At 43.5% G+C, this 18403-nt stretch overlaps 1 protein-coding gene and 1 long non-coding RNA gene across 9 annotated transcripts in view; one reads left to right on the top strand and one right to left on the bottom strand.

Moving 5' to 3' along the window:
• The window catches only part of EGLN1 (egl-9 family hypoxia inducible factor 1), a 57983-nt gene extending 49736 nt beyond the window's left edge, over positions 1–8247 (bottom strand). For 3 of the 8 annotated variants that reach the window (XR_010839022.1, XM_059053332.2, XM_067025722.1), the window contains exon 1: positions 7101–8247. Coding sequence is in view for 4 of the 8 variants with exons in the window: in XM_059053332.2 (XP_058909315.1) it covers positions 7101–8018 (918 nt within the window). In the remaining 4 variants the exon portion in view is untranslated. The remainder of the gene's footprint in view (positions 1–7100) is intronic. The other 5 variants (XR_010839020.1, XM_059053331.2, XR_010839019.1 and 2 more) reach the window with 3 other exon arrangements.
• Positions 8248–8790: 543 nt separating this feature from the next.
• The window catches only part of LOC131750636 (uncharacterized), a 28264-nt gene continuing 18651 nt past the window's right edge, over positions 8791–18403 (top strand). Inside the window, exon 1 of the long non-coding RNA XR_010839023.1 lies at positions 8791–9113. This is a non-coding gene — a long non-coding RNA (uncharacterized lncRNA). The remainder of the gene's footprint in view (positions 9114–18403) is intronic.

Genomic DNA, 18403 nt, shown 5'->3' with positions numbered 1-18403 from the left:
TGCAGTAATTCCCGCAGGCAGCCCCAGGGGCAGAGCTGATGAGAGCATACTGTGCAAAGAAGCCATAAAGCCTCTGGAGAAGAAAGGATGGCGCTGCGAGGCCAACAGCAGCTGCAGCAAGCACAGCCAATTTGAAGGAATGCGGACAGGCAGAGCGCGGAGCTTTTCTCTCTGGACTGAGCTGCGAAATAAGTGTCAACAGTCTGCTATAAATGGAAACTGGAAGAGCAGGGCAAGAGGAGAAAAGCAGGAGACTTGGAGCAAGATGAAATAATAATGATCTCCTTCCAGTTGCTGAAGCCAAAAACCTGGAGACACTCTCAACTCCTTCCTTTCTCGCATTCTTCCGACTAATCCATCAGCAAATCTCACTGACTCTACTTTCAAAATATATCCAGAATCCAACTAATTCCCCAGAGGTCTGCAGCTACTGCTCTAAAGTGAGCCACCACCTCCTAGGCCGAGGCTGCTGGAAGAATTTCCTACCTGGTGCCCCTGCTTCCACTCTTGCTCCCTCCCACCTGCTCCCACACAGCAGCCACAGAGATCTCCTAGAACAAGCTCTCCAGGGGCCTCCCATGTCACCTAGGATACAACCCAGAGTTCCTGCCACAGCTCACAGACAAAATCCTACATGAACTGACCTTACTTCCCAACCCCGGCTTTACTGACCCCATCGCCTACCATGCTCTCGCTCGTTCCCTCCCCTCTGCTCCGCTGAGACGCAGTGACCTCCTCCTTGCTGTGTTCCAAACACGCCAAGCACATCCCACGTCAGGGCTGCTGTATGTGCTATTTAATACCTCTACTTGGAATGTTCTTCTCCCACGTACCCCTATAGCCCAGGCCCTCACTTCATTCAAGCCTCTGTGTAAATATCCTATTACTTTATCAATCCTATGTAAAAGAAAACCCCCTGGTCACTCTGCCCTTACCTTGTTTATTTTTTTGTCTTAATATTTACCACCTAACGTGCCATGCACTTACTCATACATCTCTTTATTAACTGTCTCTCCCCGCCCCTCACCTGCCTCAAGTGGAATTTAAGCTCCATGAGAATGGGGGCATTTTTGTTCTCGTTGTTCAGGTATTCCTAGCTCCTAGGACAGTATCTGTACATGCAAAGTACTCACTTCATGTCATTTGTTGAATCAACGAACGAATGAAAAGACTATCAAAACAAGACTCAGAGAACACAGTCAGGAGAAGCCAAGAGTACATGCATTTTGCTTTGGTGAAGAAATGGGGTTTGTGGCACTGAATAAAGAAAACGAGAAATCCAAACCCAAGAAAACTTGCCGGTGATTTCAGTGAGCAGACATACAGAGGGTACAGATACTATCCAAGCTCTTCAGAAATAAAACTGTGACTTGGTTCTGGAAAAATGTGATAATGAAACACAAAACATTCCAGTAAAGATGGCAGAACAATTCAGAGTCTGGGCTAAGAAATACAGGTGTGAAATAAACCATTTTAAGGGAAGACTTTGGTTAATCATCTGTCAGTTTTTTTTCTTGTTTCTTTATTTTGTTTTTTAGAATAGAAAGTTTTTAGCTGGAACAGAAAGAGTCAAAGACAAGCCATGAATATGGTTCAAATAATCAGCTGAATGCCATCCTGTGGTCACAATGTTTCAGGTGCAGAAGCAAGGGCATAGTGGAAAAGGAGGTAGAATGAAAATGCAGCACTAAAATGCATCTATGAAACACTGATCAAGAATGTGTGCAAATGAAAGGGAGACTGAAACATTTGGTGTTGCTTTAAAAGCCGAAAGAGAAAAATTAAATAAAAACAACTAAGCTGATAACATCAATCCAAAGGCATACTGGGAAGGCACAGGCTTCAGAGAACATGCTAGAAGATGAACAAAGACAGACTTCATGCCTGATAGGGGAAAAGGGGGGAAAGGAAAACAGAATAAACATTTAAAGCAGAAACACAGAGCAAAAAGACAGTTCCAACTAAGGAAATAAGAGAGAGTGGGCCTGCTTCAGGGAAAATGGCTTCAACAACAGAGGAAAAAAGGAGGTAAATAAGGAACACCTAAGGAAATTAGGTAGGAATTATCGAAAGGAGGAAAATTTAAACTAGAATGTCAGGTAAGCCAAACTGTAGAGTGACAGGAGTAAAAGGGAGAAGAAAAGGAAATCATAAATGTTCAAGCGTAGCCTCAAAAATGGCATAAAAGACACCAAAATTAGTTAAGTGGGAACACATGATTTTTACATGAGATGCAGCATTAAGGTGCATATATAAGAATGAAGTAAATCACTAACCAGCTCTCTGACCTTGAACAAGGCACTTAACCTCTCTGGGACTTATTTCCTCTGTTTAAAAAAAGTGTGTGTGTGTGTGTAAAAAAAGTGTGTGTGTGTGTAGGGGAAGTCAAAAATGGGTGATCATTCTAAACTCTTTTTTCCTCTAGCTTATTAAAGAAAAAAAGACAGGAAAAGCACAGAACTCTTTTAAAGAAAGAAATCAGAAAAGTAGAAAATTTTCTAAATGAGAAGAGTAAGTTAAGGACACTTTTGCATAGTGCTTTACGATTTAAAAAGTGCCTTTACATGCAAGATTATATACATTCCTCAGAGCAAGCCTCTGAGACAGAAAAGGCACGAATCATTTAACACCATTTTCCAAATGGAATAACTGAGGCTCAGAAAGCTTAAGCAACTGGCTCAAGGACACAGAAACAGTGGCAGATCCAGAATCCAAGCCAGGTTTCACAGCAGCACAAAGTCCACTATCCTTCTACGTTCAGATGCTCTCCTCCTGTGTGACTAAGGTTTTGTAGGAAATTTTTGAGGCTTATTAGGCAGTAGATAAGGGAAGAGCTATAAACATTTTTGAAAAACCAACAACCTGTTAATTTAAACTAAAATTCCTTTAGAATTAAAGAAGTTACCATATATGTAAACTACATGTACACTAATTCTCAGTACAAAATGTTTTCCTACAAAGTTGAACTTGGTTGTCACAACCTATTAAGACTATTCTTTCAGTCCACTTGCTTCTCTTTTAAAACAGTAAAGCACTATGCAAAACTGCTATTATGGAACTTGTAATATTTTCAGCCTTTCTGAATACAGAATAATTGACTTTGAACTCTGACGTAGCTATTAAAACATTAAACAAGCTGTTTCAATTAGTACATCCTGGGAGCCAAGAGTATAGAGAAAGTGGCAGAAGTAGATTGAGAAGGCACTTTTATTTGGTTTTGTGTGTAACATCTAAGAGGACTGACACCACATCTCTATGGTAGTGATAATAAAGGATCAGGTCTTTCCTTATCCTATCCTTTGCTCTCAAAGCCATAATCAGCTAGAGCTGCCCAATTAACTGCGGGACTGGTGAAAAATCTCAGGAATAGAATCTGCTGCTTACTGGTCTTATTTTATCACTCCTTCTCTTTACGTACATTTAACTGAACAGAGTAAGTTTTAGACAAAATTCCAAAAACATGTATATGATTCTAGTAGTTTTATTGTAACAGGCAAACGTTTTCCTTCAGAGTGGTTAAGAAACTCCAACTGAGGGCTTCCCTGGTGGCGCGGTGGTTAAGAACCCGCCTGCCAATGCAGGGGACACAGGTTTGAGCCCTGGTCCAGGAAGATTCTACATGCCGCAGAGCGACTAAGCCTGTGCGCCACAACTACTGAGCCTGCGCTCTAGAGCCCGCGAGCCACAACTACCGAAGCCTGTACGCCTAGAGCCTGTGCTCTGCAACAAGAGAAGCCACCACAGTGAGAAGCCCACGCACCGCAACGAAGAGTAGCCCCCACTCGCCCATGCGCAGCAACGAAGACACAACGCAGCCAAAAATAAATAAATAAAACAAATAAATTTAAAATAAAAAAAGAAAGAAAGAAACTCCAACTGAATAGTTGCACATTTTCCCAGGATCTGCACTCCTCTGCATTCATCTTCCTCTACCCCCAAGTAAAGGCACCTATGATTTCTTATAGCCCACACAAAGCTACTCTTCACAAATCAGCAGTCCGTGACTCCTTCCTCTTGGACATCACTGCAAGTCTTCTTGATGGAAGAAAGGGTGTGAGAAAGGATAAAGGATCAAAGGGCAGTTTAAGGGCAAAAAGGGGGACAATCCCAAAAAAGGACCAGAGAAAGTGGAAACTGGAGCTCAGTGGCCACGATCATGTTTTTTCTGTTTTTTTCTGGTTTTTTCCTGTATTTCTTCATCTTTCCCTTGTAGTTCCTCTTTTAAAGTAGCTGGACAAACAGTGGCCAGATAAGCGTGCTGGAAGCAGAAACTTGGGAGAAATCCAAGAATATACTGAATGAGCCACAGCCAATTATAAATTATACATCATCTGATTATCAGGCCCTGACATGCACAAAGACCATACAGAATAGACAGTGTAAATGAAGAACATCAAATCTCAGTCAGAAAACCTGAATTTAAGTCCTGGTATGCTGCAGGATTTCCAACAAGTGACCTTTCCTGAGGCTCATTTTCCTCATCTGTAAACAGGGATAATACACCAACAACCTAAATATTTTACAGAGTTGCTGTGAAAATCTATGTGAGAAAAATACCACATATTTGAGGCAAATACCTTTTAAAATCACTATAATATTGTAAAGGATAATAAAACCCTTAACTGAAGACCCTCTCTGCAGTCACATGTAGTACCCATATTCTGCCTCTCTTAGGAGTACAAGCATGATCCAGACAGATACATTTAACTGGCTTTTCAGTCACTATCCGAAACAAACATCATAACAAAAGAAGTTTCTACAGTCCAAAGATAAACTACAATTATTCACATACAAGGCTAATGCTCTCACTGTCAACAATATATCAAATTTTAGTTCCAATAGTGTGCTAAGTAATCTACATCTTCTCATTTAATATCCTACCCATATCCAGTGTAGTAGGAAAAGCACAGGGCTTGAGGTCTGAATGACCCTAAGTTTGAATCCCAGCTAGGTTATATAAGTGGTAGGCCTTAGCCAAGTCGGAGCTAAAATATCCTCAAATGTACAGTAAGAATAATGCTACCGATTTCATAGGATTAAAATTACTGTGACCATGTCTGTATTGAGCCTAACCTGGTGCCTAGCACACTGAGGTTGCTCAATATATGGTGGCTGGTAATCTGATTGCCTTTCCATTCCCCCAAAGCAAGCATCTTTAGTTTCTTCTAGGAATGCTTAAACTACACAATCAAACAAGATTACCAAAACCTCTCTCAACCAAGAAGTACAATGAAAGGGATTCCCTAACACCATTCACGGATCCTGAAACTGTGTCCCTAAAATTAATGTAACCATAAGATCAAAATCTAAAGAGTTTAAAATCCATCCTTCCTTCACATGATCTGTGTAGTCAGGTGATCTAAAACCTCAAGGGCCCTTCAACCACTGGCACTCCTGAGGAAAGAGGTGGCTATTCTCTAACAGCCTCCCCATTAGGAGGCCCTTTTGTAAGAGCTAGGCTGACTGCTGTCCCTTCCCTGAGAAGGGCAGTTAAAAACAGGAAGATAGGAGAGAAGAGGATTTAGCTTAACTTGGAAAGCTAAATTAACTAAGGAAAGCAGAGCAAGGAAGATTCAGGACATTATCTTCTTCCTGACTTCACCTGAAGCTTGTGTCCCAACTATATACATACTTCGGTCAGTTTTGTACAGTTACATTAATATGCCTTCAAGCTTTTTCAAGCTTTCCTTCCTCTAGGGTTTATGACTATATTCAGATTTGATCTATAACAAATTAAAAAATATACACGTATATAAATGAGAATTGCATTAAAGACCGAAGCTGGCGTTTAATCAGGCTCTTTTTTCCTTCCAGCTTAGTGTTAAGCAAGTGTTCACCTTTTTTTTTTTTTTTTTTTGGCGACCTTATGATATTAAGACACCTGCCTTCATCCAGCAACGAAGCAGCAATGCGTAAATTAGACTTTACATTGTCTTTTCCCACCAAATTTTCCCGTTTAGAACTTTCCTCGTTGCCTATGCCTAGCCTTTTGGGCAGTCTGAGAGTCACACATAATGACTGGCAAAACAGACGGTCTGACACACACAAAAGAACCACTGGGAAGAGTCAGTGTCCGTGTACAAACACCCACGTGTGATGATCTCCTGGACAATCTCCCCAAACTCACAAAATCAGAGAGATTGATGGTGGTGGAGGGTGGAGTAGGGTGGTCTGGAGTGGAGCTGGATACAAAGAAAAGATTAAGATCTGGGAAGTAAAATGGAAAAGCACCACAAGAGAATATAGAGAAGGAGAGTCTATCATTTACCACACTGAGGAGGGAAGAGCGATCAGACTAGGTAGGAACGGAAGAATCTACTGGGGGGAAAACTACACTAGTCAAGAGAAAGAGATTTCACCAAATCGAGACTTAAGAGGGAGCCCTCCCTCCTGCTCCAATTCCATGGGGGTTTTTTTGTTTGTTTTTTTTCCAGGAAGCTACAAAACAGCTCTTTTTCAACAGCGGGATTATACTAACAAAAGCAAATAAAGGAAACCTATGCTAAAAATGTAACCTACCTACACTGAGCGGTCTGAAAACGGAAATACTTCTTCCCCCGTTTAGCAGTGGGTTTCAAAACAGCAGGGACAGGGAGATGGATGAGAGCTGTAAGAGGGGGAGGGGAACGTTCAGGAAGGCTCCTTCCTGAACGTAAGGAGCCTTCGGCCTAAATGCTTATTTTAAAAGTACCTTTCTGCGGTCAGCTAGCAGGTTCCTCACTGAACACCACATTCGACTGTGGAAGTCGGAAGCTGATGAGTGGTTCAAAGCCCACGGGGAATTTAAGAGCCGCTGCAAACACAAGGCTGATGCAGAACCAGCCCTTGCTTCGGGTAGCACTCTAATAATCCCCGTCGGACGCCTAGAGCTCCGGCGAGGTTTGACCCGACTCACTGTGCAAGGGAAAAGAGAAAACTGCAAAGTTCAAGGAAGAGCCTAAGTTTAGCCAGAAGACGTGCAATCAGACGCAGAAGTGTGTGGGCCGGCAGGAGGTGGATGCTATCCGTTTGCTCCACCTGGTGCTGCACAAGAAGGAAATTCCTTTTACACACAGACACCGCGTTCCCTCGCCCCGCGCCCACTCCCGGCACACACTTACTTTCGTCCGGCCATTGATCTTGTAGTTGCCCAGTTTCCCGTTACAGTGGCGGATCAGGTCGTCCATGCTGCTCATGAGCAGCCCGATGGTTTCGCAGCCGGGCTCCTTGCCCTCGATCCAGGTGATCTTATCGCCTCGGATGTCCTTGGACGAGTCGCTCTTCTGGCTGACCAGCTGCCCGTCTGTGAACTTGCCGGTGTCGTGCAGGGCGCGCACCTCGTCGCCGATCTGCTGCCCAGTCTCCTTGCCCAGGAAGTCGTCCACCACGCAGATGCCGTGCTTGTTCATGCAGGGCACGATGTACTCCAGCGCCAGCTTCAGCGCCGGCAGCGGCTTCGTCTGCCCGTTGGGCCGCAGGCCGCCGCCGTGGCTCAGCGCCTCGCCCGGCGCGCTGCTCGGCGGGTACAGGTTCGCCTTCTCCTGGTACAGCGACGAGCGGGCCAACGGCTCCTCCTTCGCGGGTTCTGCCTCGGCGGCGGCCGCCACCGCCGCCGGGCCCTGGCCGCCGGGCGCCGCGCGAGGCGGGGACGCGGCCACCACGGGGTCGGCCGCCGGCTTGGCCTTCGCCTTCGCCGCCTCTCCGGCGGCCCGCGAGCCCGCGGCCTCGGCGGCGGCGGCGGCTGCTCTGTCCCGGCGCGGCGCCGCCTTCCTGGCCTCCCTGGCCCCGGCGGCCTTGGGAGGCGGCACGGGGCCGGGATGCTGGGGCTGGCCCGCTCCGGCGGCGACGGCGCCCTCGCCGCCCTGGCACACGAGCTTGTGCTTCTTCCAGTCCTGGCGCTGATGCTCCTTGCTGCAGTAGAAGGAGCTGCGGCAGCGGCTGCAGCGCAGCAGGTTCTCCATCTTCCCGCACAGCTCGCAGTACTGCCGGTCTCGCTCGCTCGGGCTCGGCCCGCCGGGCCCGCCGCTGTCATTGGCCATGGCGGCGGCGGCGGCGGCGGCGGTGGAGGCGGCGGCCGAGCAGGAGGGGCGGCGGCCGGACGGTCTCGCCTGGGGCCGGGGAGCGGGCGGAGCGGCAAGGGCCGTCACTGCGCCATGCACCCGCCGCCCCTCGCCTCGGGAGGCCGGCGTCCCACGCCCTCGGCCGGGCCGCTTCCTCGTCCTCCGGTCCCGCCGCGCGGCGCCGGCCGCCGCCTCAGCGCCTCATCGCCGCCGCGGGCTGAGGGAGCGCGGCCTGCGCGGCGGACGGCGACCTCCGCTCGGGCACGCGGGCCCGTGGCGCGAGACCCGCCGCCTCGGCCGCCGCCGCCTCAGCGTCCCAGGCGGCCCGTCTCGGCCCGCGGAGCAGCGCAGGGCGTGCGGGCGCCACTCGCTCTGCGCGCTCTGCACGTACACCACGGCCCCGCGGCGACCCGGGCGGGCGGCGCGCGAGGGCGGGGGGCGGGGCAGGGGGAGGGGTGGGCCGAGGGGGCGGCGGCCGCGCGCTCGCGCTCGGGCTCGGGAGGCGCCCTGGCCGTCTCCGGTCTCCCGCACTCGGCCGGCTGGGCCTCGGAGCCCGGTCTGGCGCCCTCGGCGCACTCGCCAACTGCGTCCGGGGCGGGTCCGGGCCGCTGCTGCGGCCCGCCCAGGGACGCCGAGAGGCAGGCCCGAGAGCGGCGGAAGGGAGGGTGCCGCGCCGCCGCCGCCGGGCCCGCGCCCCGGGCGGTACCGACACCTGCTGGGCAGAGCGCGGCCGCGAGGTCGCTGCGGAGCTGGGCGGCCTTAATATGGCTGCTGTTTGTGTGCGGCCGACTGGGTGTGTTCCAGGCGCGCTCCACACTACGTTGCAAGGTGGCTGCTGCCATGGTCGTGTTGCATCGGAGGAAACGGAAATTCAGAGAAGTAAAGTAACTTGCCCAAGGTCACGCAGAACTGGGACGGAACCCAGAAACCAGACTCTAGGATTCCAAGGCTCCTTTTTCCATTACGCCAATACAGCCTGTATTTCAGGAAGGCCCTAAATTGTTAAAAAACAAAACTAAGTATTGCTGCGGTGTCATTCCAAGCCCTTGTTCCCCGTTTGAGCCAAATTTAAAGGTACGGAAATTCGATGCATTTTTTTTTTTTTTACCATTTTTAAATCCTGTGAAATCTTGCGGAGTTTAAACCCTCGTGAAAAAATGTTTGGCTGCCTAGTCGACTAAGGTAATCAAGGCTCATTTCAGGGTCCACATTCAGGCACTTAAGCTCAAACTGCTGGAACTGCTCCTGCGAAGTGTATCTGGCCGGGGCGCGGGGCGGAGGGAGGGCAAATGGGCATTACTGCATTAATGACTTTTAAGTTTAAACAGAAGTATCTCTTATTATTAGAATTTGTTCTATGCTGATGAGTACAATTCTTTCTTTTATAGTACATAAAAACCTTACCAGAAATAAACCAAGGTTGTTTCTTTCCGCCCTGCCATTTATTTTTGGAATAAAAAGGGCTGTGATTGCGATGTTCACCATCTTTATTGAGCACCTGCTAATGTGGGAAGTGCTGTGCTGGGCTTGTGTACCATCTGAATAGACTGCAGGTAACTTCAGCAGTCCTTGAGATGTTAGCCTTCCAGATTAACAGCACAAGAGCTGAAATGTGTAAGGTTAAAAGCAGAATAATATAGGGACTTATAAACCACTTTGTAGAATATTTTTTTTAAAACCAGCCTGAATCCAAAAACTCTTCATCAACTACACAGAACTTAAAACTGTCATTAAATTCTGCCATATAAATAAACAGTACCCTGGGGATCCAATCTGGTGAAAGGACCGTAATTCCAATTAGCTTGGCCTTTGGAAGACAGATAAGTTCCGTGCAGGGGGCGGACGTGTAAACAAATAATGACAACCTAGAGCTCAGAGTAAATGCCCGAAGAGAGGGTGGATAGGATGGGATGGGAACAAAGAAAAAGGAATTGCTAGCCCTGCCCATTGCACTAATCAAGATTTCAAATCGATTAATTTAGAAAATCTTTAAAATGGCTTTAAAAGTTAGCTTTTAAAACGTTTTGACATGCGTAAATTATAAAAGTAAAATATAATTTCAATACAAGTGAAATCTGACTTCCTTGGCCTCCTCTTGCTGTAGGAATGATAACTGATTCTTAAGTATTCTCAAGTTTGCTAGGGAACACTCATTCTACAAACACTTGATTCTTCTAAATTTAGTTATTTGTAGATATTAAAAGTAGTCCAGCAGTATCTTTAAAAATTACTATTTAGGGGGCTTCCCTGGTGGCACAGTGGTTGAGAGTCCGCCTGCCGATGCTGGGGACACGGGTTCGTGCCCCGGTCCGGGCCGCAGAGCGGCTGGGCCCGTGAGCCACGGCCGCCGAGCCTGCGCGTCTGGAGCCTGTGCTCCGCAGCGGGAGAGGCCACAACAGTGAGAGGCCCTCGTACCGGAAAAAAAAAAAAAAAGTTACTATTTAGGTCCGCGGCATGCAAAGAAGTGTATTGACATCTCTCTATGCTTTTTCATGTATTTTCATTGATATCTACCTGAAAGATTAGATGTCCGTATCAAAACCTTTATTACCTTTCATTTTGTTCCAATTAAGTATACAAAATCACAAACTTAACATGTGTATCTTGAAAATAATTAGTCAAGTGTGACACTTTCAAATTTTTCATGAATAGAACAAATAAAAATGTTGTTTCAAATACTTCCAAAGACGATGATTTCAGAATTTTCACTTATTCAGGTTTAATAACCTGTGAATTCATTCCAAATTAGTGAGGTTTCACCAAACCATCTGCTGACCATGCAATAGCCAGTGAATGACAAGTTCACCAAGGAGATTCTAGAACTCCACCCGCCTGTAGCTGTTGTCATTTATTCAAATGGTATAGAGAAGATCCACACTATCATGCAGGAATTTATCTTACAAACACTTACAGGGTACTTACTATTATGTGCCAATCTCTGTTCTAAGCATTTTACAATATTATCTCATTTAATCTTTACAATCACCATGAGCTGGGTACCATTATTATGTCCATTTATAGAAAATGAAACAAGAGTAAGGCAATGAGATGAGTAGCACCAGGAGTGTTCCCTAATACTTTGGGGAGGACAAAGGCTTGTGTCTCCCAAAGCCAGTAATTAGTACAACTTTTTCCCTGCCCTGAACCTAATGAAGATCAACTGTTCTAAAACCTGAAGGGTGAATTCAAGGAAACGTGCTGTCATCTCCATATCACACCAACTTGGATGAAAGCTAATTGACCACCCCTTTCACTTTCCTTTGTTCTTCTGGCAAGTTTACTTAAACTATAAAGCAGTAACCACTATGAACTGATGAGAGACTTACAAAAAAATAGAGGCAAAAACTGAGATTAAATGCAAAGGACAGAATTAAATGAGGAAATGAATTTAGAAATGACTGTGTCGAGTCTTAAGGAAAGCCCAGTGAACAGGCTTTGCCTTCAAGGGACTAGCCCTATTTCTCCTTTAAAAATGTTTAAAATGCACAAGAGAGCGTCTTTTCTGCTCAGGAAATCACACACTGATTGTTAACTAATGACCTCTTGTTTCCCCATCTGTGACAATCTTGTTTTAATACATTACAGAGAACAGAAAAATCACAAGTACAACATAGGCATCCCACCAAGATAAACAGGAAGACGATCTTCAAGTTCTGGGAACAGCAACTAAAAATTTGAGGCATTTTCTAACTATAGTATCGGGACACACACAAGTAGGTGTCATGGAAAACAGCACCTGCTCTCTTCTGTACTGGGTGTTCTGCCAGATGCACACATGCGCTGTGCTTCCCCACGTACGTCGAACCAGGTTTACTGTCTACCAAGGTGGTTCCCTTATGAAAATAAAATATTTAAATAGACTTTGTATATATTCAGGAAAATTTATCTATCACCCACTTCATCAGCTTATGATTTAAAACTTACCCACTAATCCAGTTAAAAATTGGTCATCTCAAGAAATATAACATGAAACTTTAGAATCATTCCTCATTATAATGATTTATTTACATAATGTATATAAATATAATGGGTTAATATAATTACACTACGAGTTGTTTTTTGTTGTCATTGTTGTTGTTAACAAACATTACCTTAATGTTGAACCCACTTTTAATATAGTCCCAATCAGTAACTTATACCAACCCGGGTTAAAGACAGCTCGATTTTTTCTGTAACTCTTTTTTGTGGGAAAAGGTAAACATACACAAAGATAGAGATAGTAGTATAATCAACCTCAGCCCTGATTAGGTCAATAATTATCAACTTCAACAATTATCAACATTTTTATATTCTTGTGCCCCCCATTTTGCCTTTTCTTTTTCTTTTTTTTTGGCTGCAGGATCTTGGTTTCCCAACCAGGGGATTGAACCCGGGCCCACGGCAGTCAAAGTGCGGAGTCCTAACCACTGGACCGCCAGGGAATTCCCTCCATTTTGCCTTTTTGTAAATTTATTTTTTATTGAGTTATAATTGACATATAACATTGTATTTATTTTAGGTGTACAACATAATGATTTGATATATGTATATTTTATGAAACAATTACCATAGGAAGTTTAGTTAACATTCATCACCTCACACAGCTACAGTCTTTTTTCCTTGTGATGAGAACTTTTAAGATCTTCTCTCTTAGCAACTTTTTTTTACATTTATTTATTTATTTTTGGCTGCACTGGGTCTTCGTTGCTGCGCGTGGGCTTTCTCTAGTTGTGGCAAGTGGGGGCTGCTCTTCGTTGCGGCAGGCAGGCTTTTCTTTTTTGCGGTACGCAGGCCTCTCATTGTTGTGGCCTCTCCCGTTGCGGAGCACAGGCTCCAGACCTGCAGGCTCAGCGGCCATGGCTCACGGGCCCAGCCGCTCCTTGGCATGTGGGATCCTCCCAGACCGGGGCACGAACCCGTGTCCCCTGAATCGGCAGGCGGACTCTCAACCACTGCGCCACCAGGGAAGCCCAAGGCAGGCTTTTCATTGCGGTGGCTCCTCTTGTTGCGGAGCACGGGCTCTAGGCATGCAGGCTTCAGTAGTTGTGGCACGTGCGCTCAGTAGCTGTGGCTCGTGGGCTCTAGAGCACAGGTTCAGTAGTTGTGGCGCATGTGCTTAGTTGCTCCACGGCATATGGGATCTTCCCGGACCAGGGATTGAACCCACGTCCCCTGCATTGGCTGGCGGATTCTTAACCACTGCTCCACCAGGGAAGCCATTCTCTTAGCAAGTTTTAAACCTGCAATACAGTATTGTTAACCATAGTCACTATTCTGTACATTAGATCTCCCAGACTTACGTGTAACTGAAAGTTCGCACCTTTGGACCATTTCACCCCCACCTCTACCCACTGCCTCTGGCAACCACTAATCTATTCTTGGTATCTATTAGTCAGTTTTTTTATTTTCGTTCTTTAGAAACTACATGTAGGTAGGATCATACAGAATTTGTCTTTCTCTGTCTGACTTATTTCACTCAGCATAATGCCCTTGAGGTTCATACATGTTGTCACAAAAGGCAAGATGTACTTCATTTTTATGGATGAATAATATTCACATGTACATATATATGTATATACCACGTTTTCTTTATCCATTTATCTATCAATGGTCATTTAGGCTGCTTCCATAACTTGGTAATTTTAAGTAATGTTGCAATGAACATTCCACTTAGTGTCTTCATTTTCTTCAGGTAAATACACAGGAGTGGAATTGCTAGATCATATGGTAGCTTATTTTTAATTTTTTGAGGAACCTCCATACTGTTTTTCACAGTGGCTGCACCAATTTATACTCCCATCAACATTGCACAGAGGCCTCTCTTTTGACTATATCCTCACTAACACTTATTTCTTGTCTTTTTGATAATAGCCATTCTAACAGGTGTGAGGTGATATGGTGGTTTTGATTTACATTTCCCTGATGGTTAGTTGATGGTGAGCACCTTTTCATGTACCTGTTGACCATCTGTATGTCTTCTTTGGGAAAATGTCTATTCAGATCCTCTGCCCACATTTTCATTGAATTGCTTGTTCTTTCTCTGTAATACATATAGTATACCAGATATATGATTTGCAAATATTTTCTCCCATTCTGTGAAAAAATGCCATTGGAATTTTGATAGACATTGCATTGAATCTGTAGATTGTTTGGGTTGTATGAGCATTTTGACAATATTAATTCTTCCAATCCATGAGTACAGAATATCTTTCTATTTATTTGTTTCTTCTTCGATCTCTTTCATCAGTGTCTTATAGTTTTCAGTGTATAAGTCTTTCACCTCCTTGGTTAAATTTATACCTAGGTATTTTATTCTTTTTAATGCAGTTTTAAATGGGATTGTTTTCTTAATTTCTCTTTCTGATAGTTTGTTGTTGGTATATAGAAACAAACAAACTGGTATGTATATTGATTTTATATCCTGCAACTTTAGTGAATTCATTTCTTAGTTCTAATAGTTATTTGGTGGAGTCTCAGGGTTTTCTATATACATAATATCATGTCATCTGCAAATAGAGAACTCTTCCTTTGTGATTTAGTTTCCTTTTATTTCTTTTTCTTGCCTAATTGCTATTGCTAGGACTTCCAATGCTCTGCTGAAGGAAAGTGATGAGAGTGGGTATTCTTGTCTTGTTACTGATCTTAGAAGAAAAGCTTTCAGCTTTTTACCATTGAATATGATGTTAACTGTGGGCTTATCATATAAGCCTTTATTATACTGAGGTATGTTTCCCTCTCTACCCACTTTGTTGAGAGCTTTTATCATGAATTGATGTTGAATTTTGTCAAAAGCTTTTTCTGCATCTACTAATAAGATTATATGATTTTTATCCTTCATTTTGTTAATATAGTGTATCACATTGATTGATTTGTGGATAATGAACCATCTTTGTTAATATAGTGTATCACATTGATTGATTTGTGGATAATGAACCATCTTTGCATCCCTGGAATAAATCCCACTTGATCATCATGTATGATCCTTTTAATGTATTGTTGAATTTGGTTTGCTGATATTTTGTTGAGGATTTTGCATCTATGTTGATCAGGGATATTGGCCTGTAATTTTCTTTTTCATGAGGTATCCTTGTCTGGTTTTGGTTTGGCCTCATAAGATGAGTTTGGAAGTGTTCCTTCCTCTTGAATTTTTTGAAGAGTTTGAGAAGGATAGGTAATAAATCTTATTTAAATGTTTGGTGGAATTCTTCAGGGAAGCTGTCTGGTCCTGGACTTTTGTTTGTTGGGAGGTTTTTGGTTACTGATTCAATCTCCTTACAAGTAATCAGTCTGTTCAGATTTTCTATTTCTTCATGATTCAGTCATGGTAGGTTGTCTGTTTCTAGGAATTTGTCCATTTCTTCTAGTTGTCCAATTTGTTGGCATTTACTCATTAGTAGTTTCCAATTTTATCCTCTTTGTTTTGGCTTAAGTATTATTATAAATCATACCTCAACTTCAATATGCATGTCCAATAAGGACTTTAAATAAAATCATATCCACCACACCATTATCACACTCACCAAAATTAAGAAAATCTCCTCATACTACCCATCATCCAGCAAATATTAAAATTTGTCTGGGGACTTCCCCGGTGGCGCAGTGGCTACGAATCTGCCTGCCAATGCAGGGGACACAGGTTCATACTCTGGTCTGGGAAGATCCCACATGCCTCAGAACAACTAAGCCCATGCACCACAACTACTGAGCCTACACTCTAGAGCCCGCGAGCCACAACTACTGAGCCCATGTGCCACAACTACTGAAGCCCACATGCCTAGAGCCCCTGCTCTGCAACAAGAGAAGCCACCGCAATGAAAAGCCTGCCTGCCGCAACGAAGAGTAGCCCCTGCTCACTGCAACTAGAGAAAGCCCGCACGCAGTGATGAAGACCCAACGCAGCCAAACATAAATAAATAAAATAAATTAATTTTTTAAAATTTGTCTGATTGTCTCACAGATCTTCTGTACAGTTGCTTTGGTTTTTTTTAAGATCTAAACAAAGTTCATACATTGCACTTGACTGTCATGTTTCTTAAGTCCCTTTTACTCAGTTTTGCTAGTACCCTGCCATTTTTTTATACCATTAATTTACTGGAGAAATTAATGTCACTTGTATTGTAGAATATTTCCTGGATTTAGCTGATTGCTTCCACATGATATTCCTCTTATTTTTGTAGATAGATAGTTAGATCTAGAATTTTTATTAGATTCAGGATCTATATTTTAGGTAAGAATACTTCATAGTGCTTGTTGTATGCTTCCTATTCCATCACATTTTGAGAAACATAATGTCTCATAGTTTCATTTTTCATGATGAAATATAGCTCATGGGTTTAAATGATGTCAGCTTGATTCCAACATTAGAAGGTTTTTCATCAACTTTTCACCTGATTGTTTTAGCAATTGATGATTGTGACTAGATCCAACATTTCATTAGATGTTGAAAAAAAAGAATTTCTAATTCTGTCATTCCTTCTGAATTTACTAACTGAAATTCTACCATAGAGAACTTTTTTCATCAACTTTTTTGTTACCCTGACATACAATTTGTAGATGAAATAGGTTTTATTTATCAATTTTAAGAATATTGAGCTAGTGTCCTAGTACCTTCCAATTGTGACAGATGAGGACTTTTTAAATATTGTGAATGCACTGATTTTCATATATTTGAATTTTAATTATTATTTTTTGATGATTAAATTGTCCCACTTTTGGCCAATGAGAAATTATTCAAGTTGTTTCATATGTATTTTAGATTTGTTCACATTAATCTTTGATATTTTTCTTGCTTTCTGGCACACGATGGCCCAGGCTCATATTGTACATTTCCTGTCCCTGACCTGGAATCAGTAATTTTTTCCAAAGAATTCTGGTTCCTTTTAGTAGGAAATGGTGGCACGAGTGGGCATCTTTGTCTCGCTCCTGATTTTAGAGGAAAAGCTTTCAGTTTTCTACCATTTAGTATGATGTTAGCTGTGGGTTTGTCATAAATGGCCTTTATTATGTTGAGATATGTTCCCTCTATACCAAATTTGCTGAGAGCTTTTAATCATGAGTGAGTATTGATTTTTTTCAAATGCTTTTTCTGTGTCTGTTGAGAAAATTGTGATTTTTTTTTTGTTCTTCATTTTGTTAATGTGGTGTATCACATTGATTGATTTGCAGATATTGAACCATCCATGCATCCCTAGAATAAATTCCAGTTGATCATGGTGTATGATACTTTATATATACTGTGAATTCTACTTGCTAATATTTTCTTTTTTTTTTTTTTTTTTTGTGGTACGCGGGCCTCTCACTGTTGTGGCCTCTCCCATTGCGGAGCGCAGGCTCTGGACGCGCAGGCTCAGCGGCCATGGCTCACGGGCCCAGCCGCTCTGCAGCATGTGGGATCTTCCCGGACCGGGGCACGAACCCGTGTCCCCTGCATCGGCAGGCGGATTCTCAACCACTGCGCCACCAGGGAAGCCCTACTTGCTAATATTTTGTTAAGAATTTTTGCATCTATATTCATCAGAGATATTGGCCTGTAATTTTTTTTTTTTGGTAAAGTCTTTGGTTTGGGTATCAGAGTAATGGTGACCCTGTAGAATGAATTTGGGAGTATTCCCTCCTCTTCATTTTTTGGAGTAGTTTGAGAAGGATAGGTTTTAGCCCTTCTTCATATGTTTGGTAGAATTCCCCTGTGAATCTGTCTGGTCCTGGACTTTTGCTTTTTGGGAGTATTTTGATTACTGATTCAATTTCAATACTAGTAATTTGTCTGTTCAGATTATCTGTTTTTTCCTCATTCAGTCTTGGAAGATTTATTTTCTTGGGAATTTATCCATTTCTTCTAGGTTGTCCAGTTTGTTGGCATATAACCATTCATAGAGTATTCTCTTATGATTGTATTTCTGTGATATTGCTTGTAATTTCTCCACTTTCATTTCTTATTTTGTTCACTTAGATCCTCTTTTTCTTAATGAAGCTGACTAAATCAATTTTGTTCATCTTTTCTGAAAAGAAGTCTTGATTTCATTGATCTTTTCTATTGTTTTTTGGTCTCGATTTTATTCCTCTCTGATCTTTATTATTTCTTTCCTTCTACTGACTTTGAGCTTTGTTTGTTCTTCTTTCTCTAATTCCTTTAAATGGTAGGTTAGGTTGCTTATTTGAGATTTTTCTTTATTCTTTTTTTGTGTGTGTGTGGTACACGGGCCTCTCACTGTTGTGGCCTCTCCCTTTGCGGAGCACAGGCTCCGGACGCGCAGGTTCAGTGGTCATGGCTCACGGGCCCAGCCACTCCGTGGCATGTGGGATCTTCCCGGACCAGGGCACGAACCCATGTCCCCTGCATCGGCAGGCAGATTCTCAACCACTGCGCCACCAGGGAAGCCCTCTCT

The sequence above is a fragment of the Kogia breviceps genome, chromosome 2, assembly GCF_026419965.1.
Source record: "Kogia breviceps isolate mKogBre1 chromosome 2, mKogBre1 haplotype 1, whole genome shotgun sequence".
In the NCBI taxonomy this organism is placed as follows: Eukaryota; Metazoa; Chordata; class Mammalia; order Artiodactyla; family Physeteridae; genus Kogia; species Kogia breviceps.
This window is presented reverse-complemented; position numbering and strand designations above follow the sequence as displayed.